Raw genomic sequence first — 26,341 nt, 5'->3', positions numbered from 1 at the left:
AAGCTCAACAGTGTTTCATTGCCTTACATAAGGGTAAGCACATCTACTCCTTCATATTGCTCTTGCTGCACTTCTTCATATTACTACATGAAATTCTATACGTACTATGTGTCATATATACAATATGACTTCTCACTAACAAGGCTTTTTCAATGCACTGGCCTCAAATTTCAATGCGCCAACTAGGGCCTTCTTCCTAACTACAAATTTAATTGTACTGACCATGACTTTCACTGCATCAACCATTACTTTCATTGCTCTAGCAACATTTATACCCTAACAGATTAGACTAAAAAATATTAAAAGAGAAAATTCAAATATATATTTCTATATACTGTATAGAAATATATATTTGAAATATATGTAATTAACAATAAACAGTAGCTCACTTCAATAACCACATTTGTACTTGATGCCAGCTCTGGCTTGTCAACAGGCATTGCAGTGACTATAAGTGACAGTCGCCGAATGTCTTCATGGTCAAGCAAAGATGTGAGGGTCAGTGTACCCTCTGACGAGACTGACACTGGGGGAGACGCTTTGTGACCACCCCACTCGACTGTATATTCTAACTCGCCATCATAACGTGCCCCCACTGACCCAATGTGAGTGCCTGGAATTACAATAATTACATTAAACAAATTATTTGCTGCACCCTCATTCATTTTTAGGTATTTCAGCTCTGAGGTTATTAGCATCAAGATAATTATCTTTAAGAAAATACATAAGAAATTATTTTATACATCTATTTGAAGTAAATGCAATATAATAAGTATTTTATATATTACATTTATTGCTAAGGTTAACTAGATTAAAATGGTTTAAACTCAATACAACATGATTACCAACCTGGCAGTGTATCTTCAGAGACTGTGAGAGTATAAATCCGGGACAGAAACTCTGGGGGTCTAACATCTACATCCACAATGCGCAATAGGACTGCCACATTTGAATGCAGGGCTGGCCGTCCATTATCTCTGCCCTCAATAAAGAACTCAAAGACTGAGCTTCCTGTATTAATAAAACAGAAGCACAAAATTATATATAAATCTGGATGTAATTATTGTAATGGCTAAAAGATTAAAAAAGAAGGAGTACTATAACTAATGTAACTCAGCAGTGGGAATTCATCTCGGGGACTCCTCCAGAAACCCACAGGTGTTCGATCATATTTACTTAAATCTTACTACATGTTATGTTGAGTTCTAAAGCAAGATTCTTTCTGGTCCCATTGAACACAGGATCAGGCTAATCAAAGTAGGGTGATAGTCTACATAAGAACAACATAGACTCTTTTTAAATGTTCTCGTCATGATATACTGGTAGGGAAGAGCCTGTAAATTTTGGACACATTAACAAATCTCCGTAAAAACAAATCTTGCAGGCATATCTCTTATGCAATAACTAAATTTCTTGGGTAGTTTGGCTTTCAGCTTTAAAGCTCTGTTAGTAAACCTTTGAGGTACAGTACAATACAGTATTAATATTTAAATGAGGGCGTGTAAATTTTTTCTACATAAAATTTGAAGGGTAGTTTCAGACATTTCAGAAGCATATCCCAAAAACAGAAAAAGAGTGTTTTGTAGGTCTAAGCAAAACTAATAAACTCTTAATATGAAAAACATGTCCTCTTTATTCAAAATACATATTTTTCCTTTCAAAACTAAAATTTAAAAACATGAAATTTAGAAACAATATGGAGAATGTTCAATACAACTGTAGACTACATTTTCCTCACGTATTGTAGATCTAAAAAAAAAAACTGAAAAGTTGTTATTTTTGTATATTTAATAAATATTTTCTTCATTTCTTTATATTGTATTTTAAATATAGGCCTTGTGGTCAAAGAATTTATCAGTGTGAATAAGGAATATCAATTAGTTTTTCTCTTTGATGGCATTCACAGATGGGATATTTGTTGTTCTTCATTGTTAATCTGATACTGTAATTAATGTTACAACAATATAAGCCTTTGCAATCTTCACAAGGTAAATTTTGGAAGGACTTTTGTAAATTTTCTTAGTGTTCACCCTATTATAAAGAAACTGAATATAGCCATATAAAAATACAGAGATCTTACCCAAATCCCGTGCATTTCTTCTCAAAGTTATTTCTCCAGTCCTTGAGTTAACAGAGAAAGCATCCATTGTATCTGGTAATGATGAACTATGAAAGCGATAAGAAACTGTGCCATTTTCACCTGAATCTGCATCCACAGCAAACACCTAATTTGGGCAGACAAATTAATAAATTATAGAACATCAGTTGAATAACAAACTTTGTCCCATAATATTTTATTATCATTATCTCTAATTCCTATCTGCAAGAGGTGGGTAAAATGCACCAAATTCTCATTTCTATACATATTCCTAATTTTTATAAAGGCTTGAACATTTACTGTCATATACTGTATTTATAGATACTATATTTATGCACACTGTATTTAAAAATGAAACCATTAAAAGGGTATCTTAAACAAATAAATATGCAATAATAATTGAAGTTTTTTTGTAATTTTAGTTACTTTTTAAGATTAAGATGCAAACAAATTATCAAATGATCTTTCATAAGAATATACAGTCAAAATACAGTAAATTAGAACTGGAATACTGAAAGAGGGATACTGAATTAGAAGGGGTAAGCAGATCATGGGAATACAAGTTATTAAATCAACCAACAGGTAAATAGAAATTCCAGTAAAGACAATGGATGGAATTGAGTAACAAGGTTTTGAATGAATGTAAATAGTACCTTTTTTCAGCAGAATTAACTGGCTGCTCACAAAAGTAAGATACACTGTGTTCATAGGACAGAATCATGTACAGTCAGGCAGAATGACATTCTGACAACAGCACCATAGAAAATTTTTAAACTGTCCTGCAGGCTGCAAGGTCATAAATAGGTGTCGTAGAGTTACTGGAGACTATCCTAGCAAGCCCAAAATTATCATAAAACTTAACAGCTCTTTCCAACTTTCCATGACATGAGTGTCACAGTTATTTATCCCATGTAAAATACAAAGCATTATCAGAAAAAAAGGATTGGGTAACATCTAGAGAGAAATAAATTTGTAACTGAAAGATATCACGATTTTCTGGGGAAAAAGGAAGCATGATGAACTTGACAGAATTCTACAACAGTCACCAAAATACAATGGAGAGAGGAGGATAAATGGATTGCAAATTTTTTGACTGACAATATACATTTGACACTTTCCTCATAAGGGACTAATTTATAAATTAGAAAAGAAAACCGAGCTAACTGGGAACATATTGTATTATTCTGAATTAAAGCAATAAACAAAAACCAATTAGGGTTCAGTGGGGCAAGCCCTTCTCTGACGATCCTCTATGTCTCTGATGGTCTTCTATGATGCCAATGAACGATTAAGAAGAGCTCCGAGTCATTCTAAACAAGATTTAATATTCTCCAGTGATTCTGTTCACCCTGTGGGGTGTATTTGAAAAGCAAGAGAATTATAACTGACCTTCATGACAACAGATCCAGAGGTAGTGTTGGACCTGATGATTGCTTTATAATCAGACTGCATGAAGACAGGGTTATTATCATTCACGTCATCAACGGAAATGTGAAGTGTAGTGAAACCTGTGCGCCCACCTATGTCCATGGCCATTACAGTATAGGCATATTCAGCTCGCTCCTCACGATTAAATACTTCTGATGTCCATACATCACCTTTGTGAAATGAAATGGAAGTTTATTGCATTGGTTACTTCATGACTACAATTATATAACAAATTTTACTTGGAATTAGAATCAGTAAAAGTCTTGGGCAAAATTCAACATTTGTACAGTAATTGCAAAAAAGCTAACTGATAGCTTGAGTACTAACTTTTCCATATGATAAGGAATTCTAATGTATTTGTGAGGGATAAACAAAACTAGTGATGCTTTGCCAATTTAGTCTCCTAAGTCTGAGCTTATTACTTGACTAGCCCATTGTTTTGTCTCTTCAGTTTCTCATAAATAATCATATGGAATTATTATAAAAAATTATACCCTTAGCAAACTGAGAAGCTAATGCAAATATACTAATAACTACAGTATATATATATTTTGTTAATTTTGTAGTTACTGTAATCAACAACCATATACTTTCAAGTGACCAATATGAACAAAGAAATAGCATAATTTTGTTCATACAAAATTGTCAAACCATACCTGTATTTTCATTAATCCGAAAGAACTTGTGTGCATCATCACCTATAAAATGATACGTCACATCACCATAACGCCCAGAATCCACATCTCTGGCAGACACTTGAGCAACAGTAGTTTTGATTGCGGCATTTTCTTGGATGTTAGCATCATACTGGGCCACTTTGAAGGTCGGTGAATGGGCATTGACTGGTGTGATGGTAACTACCAGACGTGTATATGCCGTGAAGACACCATCACTTACTGATATGTTTAGAATATGTTGAGTACTCTCACGAAGCTTTTGACTATTCCAAACTGTTACTATTCCTGCATAAGAAAAGATCAGTTTTAATTACAATGCTTATACTAATAAATCTTGCTTTTAATTCCAAGTGTTGGGGACAGGAAGCCTTTACTTAGGCTTATCACAGTCCTCCTAGGCCAATTACTGACCTTCACCAGAATGCAACCCATATTAGTTGTCTAACTCATTGGTAGGTGAACTGAGGCATCACCATCATCACAGAGGTGATGCTTTTGAAAGCCCAAAATTATCGTTTTACGATTTCCATTCCTATTATAATTTCCTTTCCAAAAACTATTGAGGAAAGTAAACATCCTCAATAATTTTGAGTCCCTCAGTTGTCAGCCAAGCATGTAGACTACTGTGCTACAGGATATGAGTAAGGACCTTTCCATATTATAGAAAACACAAGCAACATCCTCCTATGCTTAATGAACTACAATGGATTTTATGAGCAAAACTTTTATAAATATTCTGTAAAAGTATATTATATAAAACTCAATGGTGCTATGGAGAACTGCAACTTTAAAGAAACTAGTTAACTGCATCCAGCAGATAATATTTTCACTCGTAGTGGATCTAGAAAATTACTTATGAAACACAAGAAATTTTCATTACCTGAAGCAGAGTTGATGGTAAAAGCCTGTAGGTCATTACCATCCACAACAGAGTAAATAAGTTTATTGGCATCACCAATATCCTCATCAGCAGCAGAAACAAGGGTAACAAAGTGACCACGAGAAGCATCTTCAGTCACAACGCAGTGCTGGGCCTGTTGCTCAAATACTGGTGGGTTGTCATTCATGTCAGACACTGAAACAAAAAATTTATAATGTATAATATAGCAGTCACTTACAACTGGTATCATGATACAAACATATTCATACATTTTTAGCGCAATATTTTGAGTAATTTTACAGTCTACTCTTCAAGTATCATTCTGTTTACAAGATATACATAATTCTACATTTTTAGAAATATCATTCTTTTCTCTCAAAAAGTTCATTCAAATCTAAGCAATATATATTGATCATTTTCATTCTTACAGATACAGTACTTATATTTTATATTTAATAGAACAGTTTATGTATCTGGTACATTATAACCAAGTAAATCTATCTATCCATCTAATTTATATTATGTAGAAATATTGTTTTTTGAAAAGCTACATAAAACCCCACCCATTCCCCTACCTCCCAAATGTACTAGCCACAAACATCATGGAATGGTATGAGTAGGGACAGGGAGTTATTGAGGGTCCCACCAGGAAGAGGTGGTATTTCATCGCATCCAATGCTGAATTTCTGGGAGGAACCCCTCGGAAGCTTTGCGAATAAACTCGCCATGAAGAAAGAAGAAACTGATACTCCCATAAAGTCGAGTTGTTTGTTGTAAATGATAAAGGCTAGAATATGTCCAAAATATTTTGATCCCAATATTCTTCTATTTCCCTAAGCATAATGTGTACTGCAACAGTCAGAGTTCATTGCAATGCTTTAGAGATACTATACATTAAATTTTATAAGCCAGATAGCAAATATTATTGGAAAAGAAAGTGATTACCATTTCTATAGTCATAAATGTTATGTAAACAGTCTGTTATACAACTAGATGGTTGAGTGACTGACTATAATGTTACATGAATCCCATATTTCTGTGATGTTTTGATATTTTCCAAGAAATAAACAATAAAGACAAAACAAAGCTATACTAAAACACTTCCCAGCAAACAAAACAAAAAAAAAAACACATTCACATACCTGTTACCAAAATGTGTGCTGTAGACGAAAGTGGTGGTGTTCCTTTGTCTATGGCTTGCACCAAGAAGTGGTGAATTGGCAAAGTTTCTCGGTCCAATCCTTGCTTCAGTATCAGCACCCCGGTCTCTCCATCCATGTAAAAATTCTTGGGTAAAGTTCCATTCAGTCCCATTAGCCGGTAACTCACTCCTGCATTTGATCCTGTGTCTTTATCTGAGGTTGTGACAGTCAGAATTGGAGTAGCAATAGCAGTGGCTTCAGACACAGTAATGTTGTAAAAGTGTTGTAAAAATTCTGGTGGGTTGTCATTGACATCAATGACCTGTACAGACACAACAACTTCTGCCCACTTGCCAGAGTAACTATCTGTTGCTCTAACAGTCAGCTGGTAGGAATTCTGAGTCTCAAAATCAAGTCCGTCTTGGACTCGAATTAGACCTGGAAAAGTCAGTAGATGCAATTTTTACAATCTTCAACCAAGGGATTATTTTCAACGAATAGAAGAGTTGAAATATTATTTTAGCTGAATCCATTCACAAGATCATTTACAGTATTGTGTTTGAATATATTCAAATTCATCAAAAAAATTTAAACTAATGTTCTTACCTTCTTCATGCTCCATAGCAAATGTCTGATGCTCATTACCACCAACAATGGTATAAATAAGTTTTCTGCTAAGCTGACTGTGTGCTGTGACAGTCACAATGGGTGTGTGGGACTCGGCATTTTCTGCTACAATAGCACTGTAGAACTGTCTGTCAAATATTGGCTGTGACCTATCCACCACTTTAAGTCGAACAGGAACTTGTGAAGACAAGGGTGGAGAACCTAAATGTGAAGTATTTGCTACAGTTAATTTGCTTTTCACATTTGAAGTTTATAACCTAAACTTTTTAAGAACATTCAAACTATCAAGGATTTTAATAAAATGTATTTTATGGATTAATAACATGGTTTTTCATAGATGAGGCAATATATTAGTACCAAGTAAGTCAGTAATTATCAAAAGAAGGTGCCAAGCCGGGGAGACTATGTAGCATGTTAGTACCAAACAGTGGCCTGTTATTCTCAGATTTGTATTACTAAATATTGCTTTAATCATATTTATCTTGAATTTCACAGATTTGTTTCTTCAATTTAAGTATGAATTCAACATGCACACCACAACTTAATAGAAATACATCCACCAGCCAAATCAAGGGGCCAACTGTACACATTATAAAGGCAAACAACCCTAATTATAATATTGTACATACTGTAATACGTTATGGTCCCCCCTTTTCATGTCAGAATGATAGTTATCATAATAAAGTTTGGTTATAACATAACATATTCACACTATATGATCTATTTGAGAAAAGTATATGGAGAAACAGAAGGATTATAATGAAATTAGCATACATTAACAGGATACGTTATTAATCCCAGGCATTTTTTTTTATTATATCTTACCTCCATCATATGCACTTATCATGAGTTCATATTCACTCTTGAGCCCCTCTAGTGTTTGTTTGATACTTATTTCACCCGTTGAACGACTGACAGCAAACACTTCCCCATTACCACGTTGTAGTTCATAACGAACATCACGATTCTCATCAGCATCAAAATCAGTTGCATGAACCTGAGGTCCAAAAAACACTTAGATGTAGAAGTCAGAATAAAGTTTAATGCATAATACTGTATAATCACAAGAAAGTGATGAATCAATGAAAAAATATTAAGGCTGTATGATGGGACTGAACCCATTAGTTCAATATATACTGTATTCCCTGGGCTCCTCAAGCACATGCAATACCGAATGGACCATGACAATAAGGTAGTACTTCAGGCTGAGATACTTTTAGCCCAGTTTGGTACAGTTGGTTGTGCATGTGCCAAAGGAGTTGAGGGATGCAGGGTCGAGCCCATAATGGCCTCAGTATTTTCTCAAACTATTAAATATGCAAGTTTATTTAAATTAATTTAAATAAAAATTGATATAGTATATAGAAATATATTCATGGCAATATACTTATCTGCAAGTAATGAAGTTCCAGATGCTTATAAAAAAGAAATATCCAGTTTGGAATTATAATATACTTTTTAAAATATCCTTATTAAACTTACCCTAAAAATTACTTGATGCTTTTTAGCATCAACAGAAATAACTCCATAGTATGGTGTATTCACAAAAATCGGAGCATTGTCATTTTTGTCCGTGACCACCACATGTACCTGCACATGAGCCACACGGGTTGGAGTGGTGTGGACTACGCTGCGCACCTACACGAGAAAATATAGAATATATTTAGTCATCTGATTCTAAAATTAAATTCCATATCAACAGTGTAAAAATAAAATTGCAGAAAATATGTTATCAGATTAAGATAAATTATAGAGCCTCAGTTTTTCTAATGCAATGCTTAATTTGATATACAAATGGCTCGTGATAAACACAACAGTAAATATAAAAAAAACATAAATGTCTTCTATGGAAATACTGGAAACAAGTAACAGACTGAAATATTGAACTGTATAGTTGAATGCTATATATGTGCATAGAAATATTCACCATAAAAATGATAAATATTTGCTGTACAAACATTTTATTTAAAATTATGCATACAACACATCTCTTTCTTCATAATGAAACTAGGATTTTACAATTAATCTGGTACACTGTTCATATGTATTATCAGTAGTTTTATACAAAATATAAATTCCTACTGTTCCTGTACCTGGATGGGGTTCTGCGAGTAGTTCTACTCTCCAAACTACTATGCTAACATTATAATCAGACCCCCTTTCATATTATATTATGAATATATTACAAAACAACAAAAGAGCAGGCAAATTCTGAATGAAATAATTTTGTATCAACCAGCATTTTAACAAAATAATTAACCATAAACAATAAGAATCTGTTTCAATATATGCAACACAAAAGTAAAATTATGGAAATAAAGAAACAGAACTGCCTATTGAGGTCCCCTTAGGTCCTCAGCCAATGACTGATCTTTCCCCCAGGATGTAACAACAGACACCTATGTATGCTGGTACTTATTTATTACTAGGCATCAAACACAAAGTTTAATGTTAATTATTGTTTAAGAATCTATTGTTTAAGGTGAATACAATGTACATAGACACAAGAAGAGCTATTTCATAATTATCATTGCTGATGAAAACTGTGGTGGCCAAGTATTCTGGCACAGGGAGTTACAAACTGAATGCACTATTGACCAGTAGATAGATTATAAAAATGGAAAATGCTTGGGGAATACATAGAGAAAACAGTGTTTCATTGTGTTTATATCTATTTTTAATTTCTTCCTCCTTTCAGTCTGGAGGGTTTATCCTTTGGGATAAATAATCTAACTTAATCCAGTGACCAGTATCTGGTATTAGCCATAAACAAATGGTAGTGAGAGTTAGGAAATTGTGAATCATTAAGTAATGAAAAAGCAATACTTATACTCTTCTCAGAGAAAAAATTCAAATCATCAACATGTATACCCAATTGCTATAGTAATGAAAATATCAGTTCATTTTTACAAATAAAAAACAGAGAACTTACCTCTATGACTAATAAATAATTGTCCTGGACTTCTCGGTCAAAAGGCTTGCCAGTAGTTTGAATTACACCTGATGTATCACCAATGGTAAACATATCTGTGGGGTTGAGGATACTGAACCTAAGATGCTCATTGAGATTACTGCCTAGAACATGAACCATTGCAACTTTGTCCACTCGTGTGCTGTTTTCTTCCACTGCAGCAAAATATTTTTCTTCGCTGAACCTCAAACCAGTCCGAGGTATTGGCTCCACATAAATATTGACTGCAGCACTAGATGCAAACTGTCCATCATTTACAGTTACCTGTGGGTAAACAAAAATACACTACTGAAAACACTTGTTTGTAACACTCACACACACAGTGTACATGTATTTACACAGTAGGGATCTTTGCAGGTGTTCTTGTTACATATCTAAGGGAGTCAGTAGCAAGTTTAAGCTATGCCTAAGCTATGACTATCTACTACAGCTCCTCTGACCCTGTTACAATGATGGGTGTCGCCTGATGGCAGGCAGTGTATATTGCAGAGTGATATTTGACACTTTTTTACTTCACCAATAATTCTCAGCTACCGGTTATTGTTGATATGTTACACATTCTTGTCACTCAGCAAGGCCACTCTGAACTTATTTTATTTTCCTTTGTCATTGAACACTCAATCATAAACTTCCTATAATAGAATAATCATTGCAACAAACTATACTGAAGATTTCCTATTCAGTTCTTTACGCACAAAAATATTATTAATAGTCAATGATGAACTACTTCCTGTAAATAAAAATATTCACCTTTTTCTATAACTGTTAAAATTTTGAAGACCATCACATTTAAACATTTCTCATTATCACCTATATTCCCTACTTCCAAATCCAGTGTCAAAATACTTAATTCTTCAGTTTTAGTTCATCAAAATACTTCTACTGTACCATCTTTTATGTCAGTATCTCCTTCCAGATTGATATGGAATTGGGAGTAGATGAAATACTCCTTTCAGAGCTGGGCACTTGCTCTTCTAGGGATACCTTGGAATATACCAAGAATACCAAAGAAATCTCGGATGAGTGGAATAAAGGTGAGGCAAGTTAGCTGGCTGACACTGTTTAACTGCACAATGAAATCGCAATAACATGATGGTTCTGAAAAAAATATTGAGTCTATACAATAGGGTCGAACCAACAATTCCTGCCTGGGAAGTCCTGAGATGCAGCTTCAATAACATTGTACAGCCTCAATATTATCTCAAGTGTTTACACTATCAGTGGTGCTATTTGGGGACAAGTGGAAGCTGCTACCCATATCTACGGACAGATACTTAAAGTTGAATTTAGAACTTTCCAGTGTCTTGCTTCTTTCTATTATGGACTGGTGAGGGCATTTTGAAAAAGATTCCCACTACATCAGAAGATGGAAAATTACACTGGCCAAAGCTGGAGTTTGCAATGGCCCATAGAAAGTAGGAAATTGTCTAAGAAAGTGACTGAGTGCCCGGTTAAGAAAGTAGCATTTCATCTATAATTAATGCCATATGCATAAAACACATACCTTCAGTTGATAATTGCTAGCAAGATTACTGGAAGTATTAACAGTAATGAGTCCTGTTTTAGCACTGATCTTAAACTTTCCCTCCTTGTTTCCATCTGCTATTTCATACTCAAGGTTAGCTTTACCATCAAAATCCAGGTCAGTAGCATTAAGCTGCACAACAGACACATCCCTGAAACATTATAAGTTGTATCAAAGTAAATCATAAATCATAATGCTTCACATTATATATGTATAATCAAGACAACATATTCACATAATTTGGGAAATTTAATTAAGAATAACTGATTTAAAATAAACATATAGGTACATATGTTTACAATTCTGGTTGTGTCTAGACATGAACATTGTGACTGGTTTTGTATAACTTTTAAATTGAGCAAAACACTTAAATTCATATGAAATGCTAGTAATACAAAAACAATGATGATAACACTAAAACAATACTAATGAAAATATGAATGATCAAATACAATAATAATAACTCAAGTACAGTACATGCATACAATATTATCATCTTGTTTCCCATTTTCATCGGGTAAGGATGCATGAACCCCAAGAAAAAAAAGACGAAAATAAAGTATAGCAAAAGGAGGTTATAGATAATGACAAATATTAAAAATATTACATGTCCATTCATTGTATCATTCACAATATACAACATCATAGATAAATATAGTAGGCTCTAAGACGAGAAAAGTATGCACCCTTCTCTGTCATCACTACCCTATAAACAAACCCAACCCAACCAAACAAAAATAAGAGATAAAATTTTGTGTTTTATATAGGGTGTGCATGAGATGTGTGATGTCATTATGCCCTCATAATGTTCATGTGAGTACAGGTTTTCCTACTGATCAACAAGCATACCCACACTCCAGAAGGCAACCACAGCATAAATGGAATGTACTAGGAAGTGATGTGGTGGAGGCTGACTCAATACATAGTTTCAAATGTAGATATGATGGAGCTCGAGAAGCTCAGGAATCTGTACACCAGTATATTGACGGTTGAGAGGTGGGACCAATGTGTGAAAGCTCAACCCCCGTAAGCACAACTAGGTGAGTACAATTAGGTGAGTAAAGCAGTTTCCCAGAAATTAACAGGAGTAGAGTACAGAACATTCTTCCTTGTATGCATATGATCAAACCCATCAATTTACCTCTGAGTTGGCGTGAGCAAAGTAGCATTGTACTCCTGCAATAGGAACCTTGGTGGAACATCATTTATGTCAGTAATGGTAATTACAACAGAGGCTGTAGTCGATGCTGACAGTCTTGGTTGGCCATTGTCATGAACTTTCACACTAAAGCTAACTTTAGACACAACCTCATGATCTAAAGGGCCGACAGTTCTTATTGCACCTGAAAAGAGAGGAAACCAAGTAAGTTAAAAATAATTGAACAGGAAATCAATGCATAATTACACTACAGAAGGTTGACTAGACTGATTAAATACATTAGTTAGTGTTAACATATGTTAGACTGTTAACAATAGTGTTAACAGATGTTAGACTGTTAAATACACTAAAATAAGTGAAAGCATACTGTAAATGCAATGTAAGGATAATAAGCATGAGAACATTGAACATAATTTTATATGTTCTGATTTGCCTACCTTTCTGTGGTCCTTTCCCGGTCGATGGCAATTGTGACATACTTTAAATGTAAAATGCTCATAGGCCATTGCTCCCTGAGCCTCTCTAAGGAAACCAGGTTCTGGTGCATGGTTCCTGGTAGACATAAGAATTCCTGTGATTGATGATCTCAAACTAATATAGCACATATCAATTCGGATAACTTCAGGGAGCCAATGAGGGTCTCCACAGAAAAGTATTTTCCACACATTCCATCCACCTATTCCATCCATATAGAAATCATGGTCAGATTTCTCAGTCTTCTCATTTAGGTAGTGGTTCTGGTGTTGGACATTGTTAGGAACCATCTGGTGCTGGAAGATCTAGGCATGGGCTACACTTGGTGACCTCCTAGTTATGTCTTTCAGAAGGCTTTATTGTCTTTAGCCATGGTGATGCTCTTGTTCACCTCTAATATAGTTTTGATTTGCAGGCAAAGAATGAGATTTCCCCTTTTCCCCTTCCAGCAAGGCCAAATTCTGGAAAATATGTGGTTTGTAAGGGTCTCTGTCTATCATTATCTATGTCCAGTGGCTTCTTTACAGCTGTGTCTTCAGGCATTTTGACACTCAGTGTCTTATGGTTTGTTCCTTAACCAGTAAACCAAGCAGATAGGATAGGCATTCCTATCTTAGCTCTTGTAATGTTAGTTAGTGGTAATAAACTCGCCTGAACACTTTGGCCTGGGTTTGTATCTTGGTCGGGGAGGATTTAATGGGTGCGTATCCTTAACTGTAGCCTCTGTTTACCCTGCAGTAAAATGGGTACCTGATTGTTAAACGATTTAGCAGGTCGTATTCGGGGAATATTAGTATTAAGGACTTGCCCGAAATGCTGTGCTTGCCAGTGGCTGTATGTGAATGTACATTATGTAGTCATCTGATGAAATATCTTTGGTCTATGACCTGTGGATTTTAAATATTCGTAAGGTGTTTTTCTCCACAATGACCTATGCAAGTCTCCTCTTTTCCTCAAGAGTCTTCTAGCTTCCTCTTGCAACATGTGTAAGTTATCCCTTTTGTTTGTCCCTTTGCCCTTCTTTTATCAGCTATGGTGATTCTTACCTGCAAGAGCTCTTCAGTGATTTGAGCCTAGAAATAAGAATTTGAATGTAGCTGGGAAAGCTCCTTTCTGAGAAAAACACTTAAGTCTTTCCAGGATGCTCCCTTCTATCTAATCATATATAGTGCCTCAACAGTGAGTGAATTGGGATGATAGCAAGATGGTTTAGTACACCAGCTGCTCTTGTGTACAAGACCAGTGCCAAATCCTGACAGTTGGTAGCAATGGTGAATAGGCAATCTGCTAGTAGTTAACAAAAGTAAATGACACAATGGTTTTCTCAGAAAGAAGTTTTTCATTTACAGTCAAAGCATTTTCTTCAACTTTTGTGCCTAAGCCTGGTAAAAAAAATTGTAAACAATCATGGCATAATATAAAAGATCCAAAATATTTACCTGTTGATGAGTCAATTGTAAAATACATCCTTGCTTCTTCTTCCAGTATCGTAAAAACTAAATTTGAATTCTGGTCCGAGTCTTTATCCCGTGCTGAGATTACCAATGGACTGTTGTCTTCCATGAGTACAACGGAATTCACTGCAGCAGCCTCAGAGATGTGTCCACTATAAGAACTTTGAGTAAAGTATGGGGGGTTGTCGTTTTCATCTCGAATATTTATTATCAGTTGAGCAGTTGCTTCTTGTCCATTCTGTTAATGAAAGGATAGTCCCAAATGGAAATAGAAGATAAGTTCTTACATAGGTATGTATAATAAGACAAATTATTACATGATATACTACACATGTATAATTATATTTTTAATTCTAGCTAATATTCTTCACTACTCATGTAACATTTAAAAAGGCAAATGAAAATAATGCTTGAAAAAAATGATAAAAGTATAACAAATTTCAAAAGTCAACTAATATAATGATAACTAAATTTGATTTCTACATTACAAATTATGTCAATTTATAAAACATACCATGGATGATGCCAAGATAGTGAAGTTGTATGACTGAACTTCTTCGAAATCCACAGGCATATCTAATGAAACCATCCCAGAAGCAGGGTTTATAGCAAAGGGGTTGCGTCGTGATTCACCTATGAAGGAAAAGACAACGCCCAAACGACTTTCTGCTTCAAGAATTCCTAGGTAATCCCCCACGTGGGCTGCTTCACTGACTTCAAAGATATACACTTTCTTCAAGAATCTAAAAATAGAGATAAAAATGTGATCTTAAATATACTGAATAACCAGTGAAAACTTACAGGTCAAATTCAATAATTTTGAAGTTTTTAGAATTTTTTATTGTTTATTTTCTTACCTGAGAAAATAGCAAAAGATATTGCAAGCAATTACAATGATGTACTACAAATATGTATTAAAGCTATTTCACTTGCTTGCTCCTTAAGAAAAGATACTTGTGCTAGAGGCACTAGAGAAAAGCTCAGTCAAGCCCAAAATGCTTTGAAACTTCACTTATAAATAATTGCAGCCATTCTGCCTGCATGTGGCACCACAAGGATTGCCAAATAGCACTCCCACAAACTGTCAGTTGTTCACCGTGCTGCAATATTCCACCCACATGGAAGGAGGGACCACCAGACTGAGTCAGCAAAACCTACGATGGGTCAAAGGAGATCCAGGCAGTCTCCACAGCATCAAACTATGCAATCAATTGTCTCCACGTAGGAAGAAGGGCCAAGAAAAAATGTTTTTCGAGTCACACTCTGACTTAGACCAAGGGATGTATAGGAGTGTCGTCAGGCTCTTCACTATTGACACTCTACTGAACTCCAAAATTCATGGACCATGTGCACTTCTTCAAAGGCCTGTCCTGTTTTGGCAAATATGTGGGTTGGGGCCTAGAGCCAAGCAAAATTTAAGAACAAAAATTAAGCCTAATAATGTCTTCAAATAAAATTGAAGAGTACAGATTTACCATACAATCAATTAACAGGGTGATAGGTAACAGTTACCTAAGCATGTGTGTCTTGACATGGAAGTTTAATGCCAAGGTGTTGGCCTGGGATAAAATCATGCTCAGTTACTGTATCATAACATTGAGGAGCAGTAGAGGTGCCTTGTACAGGCCATACAAGGGTAAAGAGGAAGCTCCAAAAACCTTTCCATCTCCAGACAAATGGAGGACTTACAACTTAAACAGAAGCTGCAGCCATGGACTGAGACCTGGACTGTTATTCATAAACTCAAAAGCAGGTCTTTGCAATTATACCTGCACTCAAACACCATTGTGCATTTTTAGTAGAGGGTAGTAGCACCAAGGTTTTTTTTTATAAAAATTCTGGCATAATGAGAATGGCCCTGTATCCAACATGCAGATTAGTAGCAGCAATCAGATGGATTAATGCCATTAAAAGACCAATAAACATCAGATACTGGCTTCTCAGATCATAAAGCAAATGAGCAGACATGCTAGGCACAAAAGAAAAACTGAAACACATTTCAGTTCCACACATAGCTATTGCTATTGCCTAATGAAGGCATACACAATCACATATAAGGAAGAATCATTTAATGCAATCCAAATGCACATCTCGCAAAGGGGCAAACCACTAAAACACACATGACTCAGGGGCCAGGCAGAACGTACAGTGAAAGAAAACCTGAAGTTAATACTTAAAAACACTCGAGAAGTTGACATAATGTTATTGCAGGTCTGGAATCAGGATGATAAACTGATAATTGTAAATGCCTACAGCCCACCAGCAAGCAACACATGGACAAAGGAAGAACTGGATGACAAATGACAGGGCCTCATAAAGGTCATGAGAGAAATTATAGTACAAGCAGATAAAGATAAATCATGACTGTTGATACTGGGGGACATCAACTTTAAAGCAATAGACCGGAAGGCTTATGAAGAAAGAATGGAGGACTTTTGGACATGCAGATTTGTAAACTTCATTCTGGAGACATTCTTGTATCAACCCGTCAAGAAGGCCACAAGAATGAGGGAAGGGTATGTACCGTCAGTACTGGATCTAGTATTCACCAGGAAAGAAGAAGAGATATTTGACATCAAGTACCTTCCTCCCTTGGGAAAGAGTGATCATGTCCTGTTGGACATTAAATATGCTTTTAAGATATCATCTAGAAGAAAATGGGGACACTGAAACAGTTGATAAACTCGATTTCAAGAGAGGACACTATGGGGAACTTCAAATTTATTTAATGAGTATAAGTGGACAGACTTGTTGCTAGGCAGGGAAGTAAATGAGATGTATGCCAAATTTTGCAAAATATACGATGAAGGCACACAAACATTCATACCTAAATATAGATGCAGGGCCAGAAAACAGGATTGGGTCAACAGAAATTGCGAGAGGGCCAGAGACCAAAAGACAAAAAATGGAATCAATATAGGAAGAGGCCAAACCCCTCAAACATACCAGCAATTCAAAGATGAAAGAAACAACTACACAGCAGTAAGGAGTGAGGCAGAAAGAAATTTTGAAAAAGGGATAGCAGACAAATGTAAAACAGAACCAGGCCTATTCTACAAATTCATAAACAACAAATTGCAGGTAAAGGATAATATCCAGAGGTTGAAAATGGGAAACAGATTTATGGAAAATGAAAAGGAAATGTGTGAAACATTAAACGAAAAGTTTCAAAGTGTGTTTGTACAAAATGAAATCTTCAGAAAACCAGTCACAATAAGAATTCCAGAGAACAACATAGAGCACATAGTGGTGTCTAGAGACGAAGTGGAAAATATGCTCAAGGAGCTAAGTAAGAACAAAGCAGTTGGCCTAATGGAGTTTCACCATGGATTCTGAGATAATGTGCATCTAAGATCAGCATTCCACTTCACCTGATTTTTCAGGCATCCGTGTGTACAGGAGTCGTAGCAGATGTGTGGAAAAAGGCAAACATAGTTCCAATCTACAAAAGTGGCAGCAGGAAAGACCACTTCAATTATAGACCTGTATCATTGATAAGTGTAATAGTCAAAATATTGGAAAAAATAATTCAAACTAAATGGGTAGAACACCTGGAGTGATATTATACAGTAATATCAGACAGACAGTATGGTTTTCGATCTGGTAGATCCTGTGTATCAAATTTACTCAGTTTCTATGATCGAGCCACAGAGATTTTACAGGAAACGGATGATTGGGTTGACTGCATCTATCTGGACCTAAAAAAGGCTTTTGACAGAGTTCCACGTAAGAGGTTGTTCTGGAAACTGGAACACATTGGAGGGGGTGGCAGGTAAGCTGCTAACATGGATGAAAAATTTTCAGACTGATAGAAAAATGAGGGCAGTAATAAGATGAAGTGTATCGGACTGGAGAAATGTCACAAGCGAAGAACCACAAGGTTCAGTTCTTGCACCCGTAATGTTCATTGTCTACATAAACTATCTACCAGAGGGAATACAGAATTATATGAACATGTTTGCAGATGATGCTAAGATAATAGGGAAGATAAGTAACTTAGATGATTGTCAAACCCTTCAAGAAGACCTGGACAGAATAAGTATATGGAGCACCACATGGCAAATGGAATTTAATGTAAATAAATGCCATGTTATGGAATGTAGAATAGGAGAACATAGACCCTACACAACTTACAAATTATGTGAGGAATCATTAAAGAAGTCTGATAAAGAAAGAGATCTAGGGGTAGTTCTAGATAGAAAACTGTCACCTGAGGATCACATTAAGAGCATTGTGCAAGGAGCCTATGCTACACTTTCTAACTTTAGAATTGCTTTTAAATACATGGATGGCAAAATATTAAAGAAATTGTTCACGACTTTTGTTAGACCAAAGCTGGAATATGCAGCGGTTGTATGATGCCCATATCTAAAGAAGCACATCAACAAACGGGAAAAGGTGCAAAGACATGCCTCTAAGTGGCTCCCAGAACTGAAGGACAAGAGCTATGAGGAGAGGTTAGAGCCATTAAATATGCCAAAACTAGAAGACAGAAGGAAAAGAGGTGATATGATCACTACGTACAAAATAGTAACAGGAATTGATAAAATTGATAGAGAAGATTTCCTGAGACCTGGAACTTCAAGAACAAGAGGTCATAGATTTAAACTAACTAAACAAAGATGCTGAAGAAATATAAGAAAATTCACTTTTGCAAACAGAGTGGTAGACGGTTGGAATAAGTTAGGCGAGAAGGTGGTGGAGACCAAAACTGTTAGTAGTTTCAAAGCATTATATGACAAAGAGTACTGGGAAGACGGGACACCACGAACGTTGCTCTCATCCTGTAACTACACATAGGTAATTACACTTAGGTAATTACAGAACATGCACAAGGGGACACAGGTGGAAGCTGAGTACCCAAATGAGCCACAGAGACATTACAAAGAACTTTTTCAGTGTCAGAGTAGTTAGTAAATGGAATGCACTAGGAAGTGATGTGGTAGAGGCTGACTCCATACACAGTTTCAAAGGTAAATATGATGGAGCCCAGTAGGCTCAGGAATTTGTACACCAGTAAATTGACAGTTGAGAGGCAGGAACAAAGAGCCAAAGCTCAACCCCCATAAGCACAACTAGGTGCATTCAACTAGGTGAGTACAGCTAACTATATCAGCTCCTTATGAACAGACCTCACAGTGGACAACATGTACCCGACCCTACCCGGAAGCGAGGTAAAACTCAACAGGAATTGTCTCATTATGGAGGAACTCGTACCACCACAGAGATCGTATCGCTCAAGGAGTAGGAGAGAGATGATGCAAGCCAGCCACCAGTGAAGAAAACTCTGACCCAAAGCATGAATTAAGTAAAAGCCAGGGAACACACAATCTGTATTATATTAAACAGATTCAAAAAGAATAAAGAAAAAATAACAGTATTGCATGGAACTAAAGTTCCAGAGAAAACTAATACCAGTTAGCTGAATAAAGAAGCAGCACAGGGGGTCCCAATAGAAGCCATCCAACTCCAACTATACTAGGTAAGTGACATGGGTGGTAGACCAGAACCCCCCATATGACCTGCACCATCATCTGTTGGCAGCCCGAGCTCATAATAGAAAGGTTGTTTGCCTTAGGCAATGATCAATTGCCTTATTGTTCATCTCCTTCTTTCAATAAGTAGTTTATTTTGTTTGATCTAACCTTTCTGGAAGGCTTTTTCAGTTTCGGTTAGATTTCTGATTCCCGAAGCTTCCTCACCTCCTAGAGGCAGCCAGATTCTGGTCTTGGCTCCCAAATGATCAGTGTGGTTCAGGTCAGCGTGGTTCTCAAAAGCATGGTGCAATTCTTAAGACTTGATTATACAAGTGTGTAAGTTGACAAACAGCTGAAGGGGTTTTTCCAGAAACTGATTTTAATATAAAAGCTGAAATAGGCAAATATATTTAATATTTAAAGGCCGCAGAAACATTGATCCTCAGAACCAAAACAAAGTAACGTTCATTACATATAACAAAACTGATAATATAAATAATAAAATTATAATACCTTGGGGGAGCACCACTTGCAATCTTCACATGAATATTGACATTAACATGCGAATGTCGGGGTGGAGAGCCATTATCACTTCCGCGAACAGCCAACCAATATTCTGGCATCTCTTGGCGATCAACTGCTCTAGCTAAAGATATAATTCCTGTCTCTGGATCCAAGCTGAAGACACCACCAATGTTACCTAGAAATAAATTAATTATCTCAGCACTGCATATTTGCTGTTTGCAAGACATTAAATATACATTTGCAAAATATACATTTTGCAGAAGCCTCCTACATTGAAAGATTCTGTCAAACATCTTTTAACCTGTATTAACAATGATAAGGTACCCTCTCATTATATAAAATTAATTTCAGAATCAGTGACCAAGAAGATTTACCAATGCCTGGACACAAAAAACCTTTACTTATGTACTATATTCTATTTACATACCTGACACATTTGAGTAAATTATGTGACCATTTATGCCTTTATCATGATTAAAAACAAAACCCCTATAAATATGATTGTATTTACGTACCTGATACAATCGAGTACATTATGTGACCATTGGCACCTTTATCACGATCAATAGCTATTACTTCAGCAACTGTTGTTCCAATTGTTGCAGTTTCTGTAACAGTACCATTGTAGAGGGTTGCAAGGAACTGTGGAGCATGATCATTGTAGTCTCGTACTTTGATGACGACACGTGCATAATTGCTCTTCGTAGGAGGAATGCCATCTTTGACACCAACTGTCAAAATATGTTCTTCTTGTACCTCTCTGCAAATAAAAATATATTAATAGTTTTTGTGCAAATTTCATAATTTTGAAACTAACATGCCCGTTTTACCCCAACCCAAGAAAATGAGGAAACAGAGTGATCAAAATAGACACATTGACAAAATTTACTGACTTTTTATTAGTCTTCATCTTATTGATACGGATGGAAATATATCTTGGGCCATGAAATGAAAAAATTGTTCATCTAATTTTGTATTTAAAATCTGGTACATGGAAAAAAATGCTAAATGCTTTCATAAGGAAAATGCTGTGATATTGAGTATCTTCATGTGAGAGATTCCTCCATCAACACAGGGAATGAGAGTCTCTCTCTCTCGAAGAAGAAGGAATTGAGTTTTATGGATACAGTATGTGTTTTTGTAATGCAACAAGCAATCACCTTGGTGGTGAATTGAGACATCTTTTTCCAGTCTTCCTGCTCCAACTATGTGGCAAGACCATTAAGAAAAATTTCTTATCACAGTGGTTAAGAGATCAATGAATCTGGCTTGTGAGCAGTGAACCCTGGCCTAGGTTCGAGGAGTGACCACGAGAACCTAGGTATTTATGAACCACTGGTATTTATGGTAGGAATTTCAGATATACATGGTTTCTACCATAAATACCCAAATTACAGAACTATTCACTCTACCCACCATGAGAGTAAGAACAAGACCGGAATATGAAGATGCCAACATAGAAGACAATGCTCAACATGCTACGCCTACTATATCTGATTAATCTTTGTATGTCCTTCGTCCCCTATTTTTGCCTTTTTTCTTTTAAGCCTTACCTTTTCCTTTATTCTTGACCCATTTGTATAGATCTTCTTGTCTTCACCTGACCCCCTTAATGGTATAAATTTAACACACCTTGTATTTTCTTATCACCTGAGAATGCACCATGTAGGTTCGAAACATTGTGCAATTTTTATAATAAGTGAAATACATTCTACAGTTATTTATTTCTTTTTCTTCACCTCAAATGAAGATGACCTTTGGAGAACTCCTCTTCTAATTAAACCAAGATGCTAGAACACTAGTCAGAGGGATAGAAGCCCTAAACAAGAAAATAAGCAATACAGAATATGCAGTCATATTCAATGAAACATGTATAAATGAAAACCTGCTGCCAGTATACACCAATATATATTTTATATATATATATATATATATATATATATATATATATATATATATATATATATATATATATATATATATATATATATATATATATATATAATATTTTTTTTTTCAGCAATTATACCTTTCCAATTTGGATACAATTAGAATCTTACCTGTCTAATGGCTCATATAAAACAATGTCGCCACTCATTGGGCTGACCCTAAATTTTGCTGAAGAAGATGTATGGGCTGTGTTGATAAGAGTGTATGTTAGATGTTGATCAGAGTCTGGATCAGAGGCAGTAAGCGTGAAAATAGTGGTGCCAGGAGCAGTATTTTCTCCCACTTCAACCTCATAGTTGGGGGCAGAGAATGCTGGTCGATAGTCGTTAACATCCAGCACTGATACAATTAACTGCAATCAGAAAAGAAAATTAAATATGAATTTCAAAGCAAAATTTTCCCTATAATTTTTATTCAATAATATGATAAAACAGAAAATAAAACTTTCATGAGCACAATATATTTCAAATACCCTAAAGAATATACAAATCCAGAACAGTGTAACGTATTGCCAAATGGCCAAGTATTCTATATGCTTACTTTAAACTACTTTAAACTAAGATGAAACTAAACAGATATTGTTTCTACTGAGGCATAATGAAAGTACAAAGTCAAATAAATACCTATACTGTATACTATAATATTTAAAATTTACATTAAAACCTTCATAACAAACACAATGTTAATTATTACCTGAGTTGTAACAACATGAACTCCATCAGTAACAGAAACTGTCAAATTGTAGAGAGATTTTTGTTCAGCATCCAAATTGCCAGCAACCATAACACTTCCAGTGTCTCTACCCACAGTGAATATGTTCTCATCATCACCACCTGAAAATATATCCTTGACATCATCATCATCATTACTCCCCCCATTTCCCATTTTTGTGGGGGGTGAGTTACAATAAAGTATATATACTCAGCTATAAAGTACTAATACTGTACATGTACTGAAAGTTAATATGTAGATACTAAAAAAAAAAAATTTTATATACTGTACTGTATTTGGCTTTTGTTATGAAGGATAATAAGATGCCCTAAACTGTAAAGATTACATCTTACTCACAAACATAATGCAGATGCTAGAATTAACTTCTCTGAATCTGTGGCAAACATTTTCAAAATTTTATAAACTTCAGCAAAAATAGTCTCAAGTAAATTTAGATTTAACAAAATATTTCAACATTAGAGAGAAAGAGAAAAATCTTACCAATAATATCAAACCAGAGTTGGTCACCCTGATCATCATCCTGAGCTTCGATCAATGTGACATGGTGACCTACAGGGTCACTTTCCAGAACAGTTACACGCATCTCAGGCTGCTCACGAATAACAGGTGGGTGAGGAGATGTCTTAAGTACAGGCACCAAGTTGATAAGTACCAAGCAAGAATTAGATTTCTGTGGACGTCCATTATCAATAGCTTGGACCTAAAAAGAAAAGAAAAGAAAAGAAATGGAAAACTTTTCTGAAATAAAAATGCAAGACTTACCGGTATACAGTATTTAAATTTCAAATCTAATTCTATCCACACCCATGTTTAAAATCCCAAAGAATATATATATATATATATATATAAATGACAGCTCATACTTAACCAAACAACCTTTGCAACAAAACAGTCATCCTTAATTGATATGCTTCAGAAGTATATAAATATTTATTATATATAAGTGTTCAAGTATACATACAAACTAAAAATTTCATACCGTGAATTCATAATCTTCCCTTGGATCCAATCCAGCCTTTGCTGATATCACACCAGTCTTTGGATGAATCTTAAATAGTCCATGCCACTTTGTAAAATCAATACGGTAACTTACATCCCCATTATCATCTTCGTCTTCATCAACTGCAACAACCTGTAAAGAATGCAGCTATGCTGTTATTCTGACTATATAAACTTTTATTTACGGTAAATGCTGATTTGAAAATTTAAGTTAAAATAAAATCATACACACTTTATGATCAAAATAAGGTAACCTAAACATGCAGCTACAAATGAAGCAGGCACAATCCAACATTTTCTGTATTTACAATTAAATACCAAGTACAGTAATTGATTCAGCAACTGTTGATAATAATTGCAGAAGCAAACAATGACACTATCCTCTACACTACACAAGACCTGTTTTCTAACCCAACCCTGCAAGCTTCTTACCCTACAAATAGGTATATATTCCAGCTCCACCTCCTCCTCCACCCTCTGTTGGTCTTCCATTATTTCCATAAGAGGGCTGGAGCTCCTATACTCTTTCAGGATAAGGGAACCTCCCCCAGATCCCTCATCATCCTCTGCATCTCTCACCCTCACATTCTTGTATGGGAGGAAGTAGTCAGCATCGGGTGAGGAGAAGTTCTACGCAGCCACATGATATGGATTAGGGATTAGCTATTATTAGTGGGTTATTTGGCTGGGCAAAAGGCAATAATAGAGGATGAGAATTTTTGTGTGACAGGTTACCATGCATGTCAACATGTACAATGAGTAACATGTCTGCATTTCTTATATCATACATTATAAGTATATATACTGTATATACATATACACATATAGTGTTATTTATTATACATTTAATGTGATGATAAGGTCATTATATTACTACTTATAAAAACATTTTTTTCATAAAAATATGCAACTTAGTGTCTTTTAACAATGAAGCATAGCATTTGAGAAACAATCAATCAATTATGCTTAATATCTTTAAGAAGACGAAAATGGCAAGGGGAGGGAGGTATGAATGTTATAATTGCACATTCTTATTCATATACAAGTTTTTAGTTTAGTTCATTACATGAAATTAAAATTGAGAGTAATTAGGCATTTATGATAATTGCCAAACTATATACTGTACAGTACTTATACGATCAGATTTTATTTGAGAGCATATTAAGTACATTAATAAACAGGCTATTGTAAGAATGCACAGAGATAGCAATGATGCAACATGACCTTGTCAAAACCAGTAACTGATAACACTAAATTCCATGTTCTTCCTGAACAGATAAATCAACAGCACTTCAACTAGACATTCAAACTACTGTATATTTACACAATACAGGACATGAGACAAACTTAAAGATAAATAAATTGAATTTCTCAGTGAATTGCATAGCACAATAACCATCAAGAATATCTGTAGGAGCAGTGATGTGGGTTCGAACCTATGCGGTGGATGTTCCCACGCACACGCTTCTAGCAACTAGACCACGACATGGTATAAGGATTGCAACCTGGAGTTCAACTGAACCCACAAGAATTTCCTGAGGCTTCTACTGAAGCCGGAACAGAATTTTCACACAATCCCCCCATGCACTCTAGCTCTGTCATCTAGGACTTATTCTACTCTGATGCTCGCTTTTCAATACACAGAGAGCAATCACACTAACGTGACTGCATCAATGAAAAAATCTGTAGGAGCAGACAATCCGTAGGTGCCGATGTAGAGGAAAATCCTCCTCCTATGGATTTTCTCATTGATGCAGTCACGTTAGTATGATTACTTTGTGTACAATAACCATTAATAAAGAATATATTATTGTCAATCAATATACTGTAATGTAAACCCATATAACTTTGAAATACAACACTACATACTTTTGAAATACATTTCTGACTATTAAACAGGAAATTGGAAGGTGACAGTAAAAATCTGATACAGTACTGTACATGTATTATAAATGGTGTAACAGAATATCAATCTATTTTATCAATATTCTCTTAAATAGATGAAGCAAGTATTCTGAATTTCATACGGTACAGTACATGAAGTTAAACGCTTGGATAAAAGAAATTTAGCTGACATAGCATAAGACTTGGTCAGAAATTGATCCACAAAGACAATTGATCCTCAGAACCACCTTAAGATAACATCAAGGCAAGGCACAATACTAGTTTTCTTACTTAGAGTACAATATTTTATACAATTTAAGAAAACACCCAAAACGACAC

At 35.4% G+C, this 26,341-nt stretch overlaps 1 protein-coding gene across 7 annotated transcripts in view; it reads right to left on the bottom strand.

The window, feature by feature from the left end:
* The window catches only part of LOC123754415 (fat-like cadherin-related tumor suppressor homolog), a 669,154-nt gene that overhangs the window by 35,767 nt on the left and 607,046 nt on the right, over positions 1-26,341 (bottom strand). For 6 of the 7 annotated variants that reach the window (XM_069326495.1, XM_069326496.1, XM_069326497.1 and 3 more), the window contains exons 7-28: positions 24,551-24,748; positions 24,099-24,251; positions 23,600-23,819; positions 23,081-23,220; positions 22,498-22,739; positions 20,953-21,197; positions 20,426-20,612; positions 14,950-15,178; positions 14,421-14,673; positions 12,490-12,691; positions 11,328-11,499; positions 9,785-10,087; positions 8,335-8,490; positions 7,678-7,849; positions 6,832-7,053; positions 6,226-6,663; positions 5,084-5,278; positions 4,183-4,488; positions 3,488-3,696; positions 2,081-2,225; positions 850-1,011; positions 390-613 (exon numbers count right to left, since the gene is read on the bottom strand). In XM_069326495.1, coding sequence (XP_069182596.1) covers positions 390-613; positions 850-1,011; positions 2,081-2,225; positions 3,488-3,696; positions 4,183-4,488; positions 5,084-5,278; positions 6,226-6,663; positions 6,832-7,053; positions 7,678-7,849; positions 8,335-8,490; positions 9,785-10,087; positions 11,328-11,499; positions 12,490-12,691; positions 14,421-14,673; positions 14,950-15,178; positions 20,426-20,612; positions 20,953-21,197; positions 22,498-22,739; positions 23,081-23,220; positions 23,600-23,819; positions 24,099-24,251; positions 24,551-24,748 — 4,773 coding nt within the window. The remainder of the gene's footprint in view (positions 1-389; positions 614-849; positions 1,012-2,080; positions 2,226-3,487; positions 3,697-4,182; positions 4,489-5,083; positions 5,279-6,225; positions 6,664-6,831; positions 7,054-7,677; positions 7,850-8,334; positions 8,491-9,784; positions 10,088-11,327; positions 11,500-12,489; positions 12,692-14,420; positions 14,674-14,949; positions 15,179-20,425; positions 20,613-20,952; positions 21,198-22,497; positions 22,740-23,080; positions 23,221-23,599; positions 23,820-24,098; positions 24,252-24,550; positions 24,749-26,341) is intronic. The other variant, XM_069326498.1, reaches the window with a different exon arrangement.

Source organism: Procambarus clarkii, chromosome 18 (genome assembly GCF_040958095.1).
Source record: "Procambarus clarkii isolate CNS0578487 chromosome 18, FALCON_Pclarkii_2.0, whole genome shotgun sequence".
NCBI lineage: Eukaryota > Metazoa > Arthropoda > Malacostraca > Decapoda > Cambaridae > Procambarus > Procambarus clarkii.
Note: the sequence above shows the minus strand (reverse complement) of the source record. Positions and strands in the feature narration are given on the sequence as shown.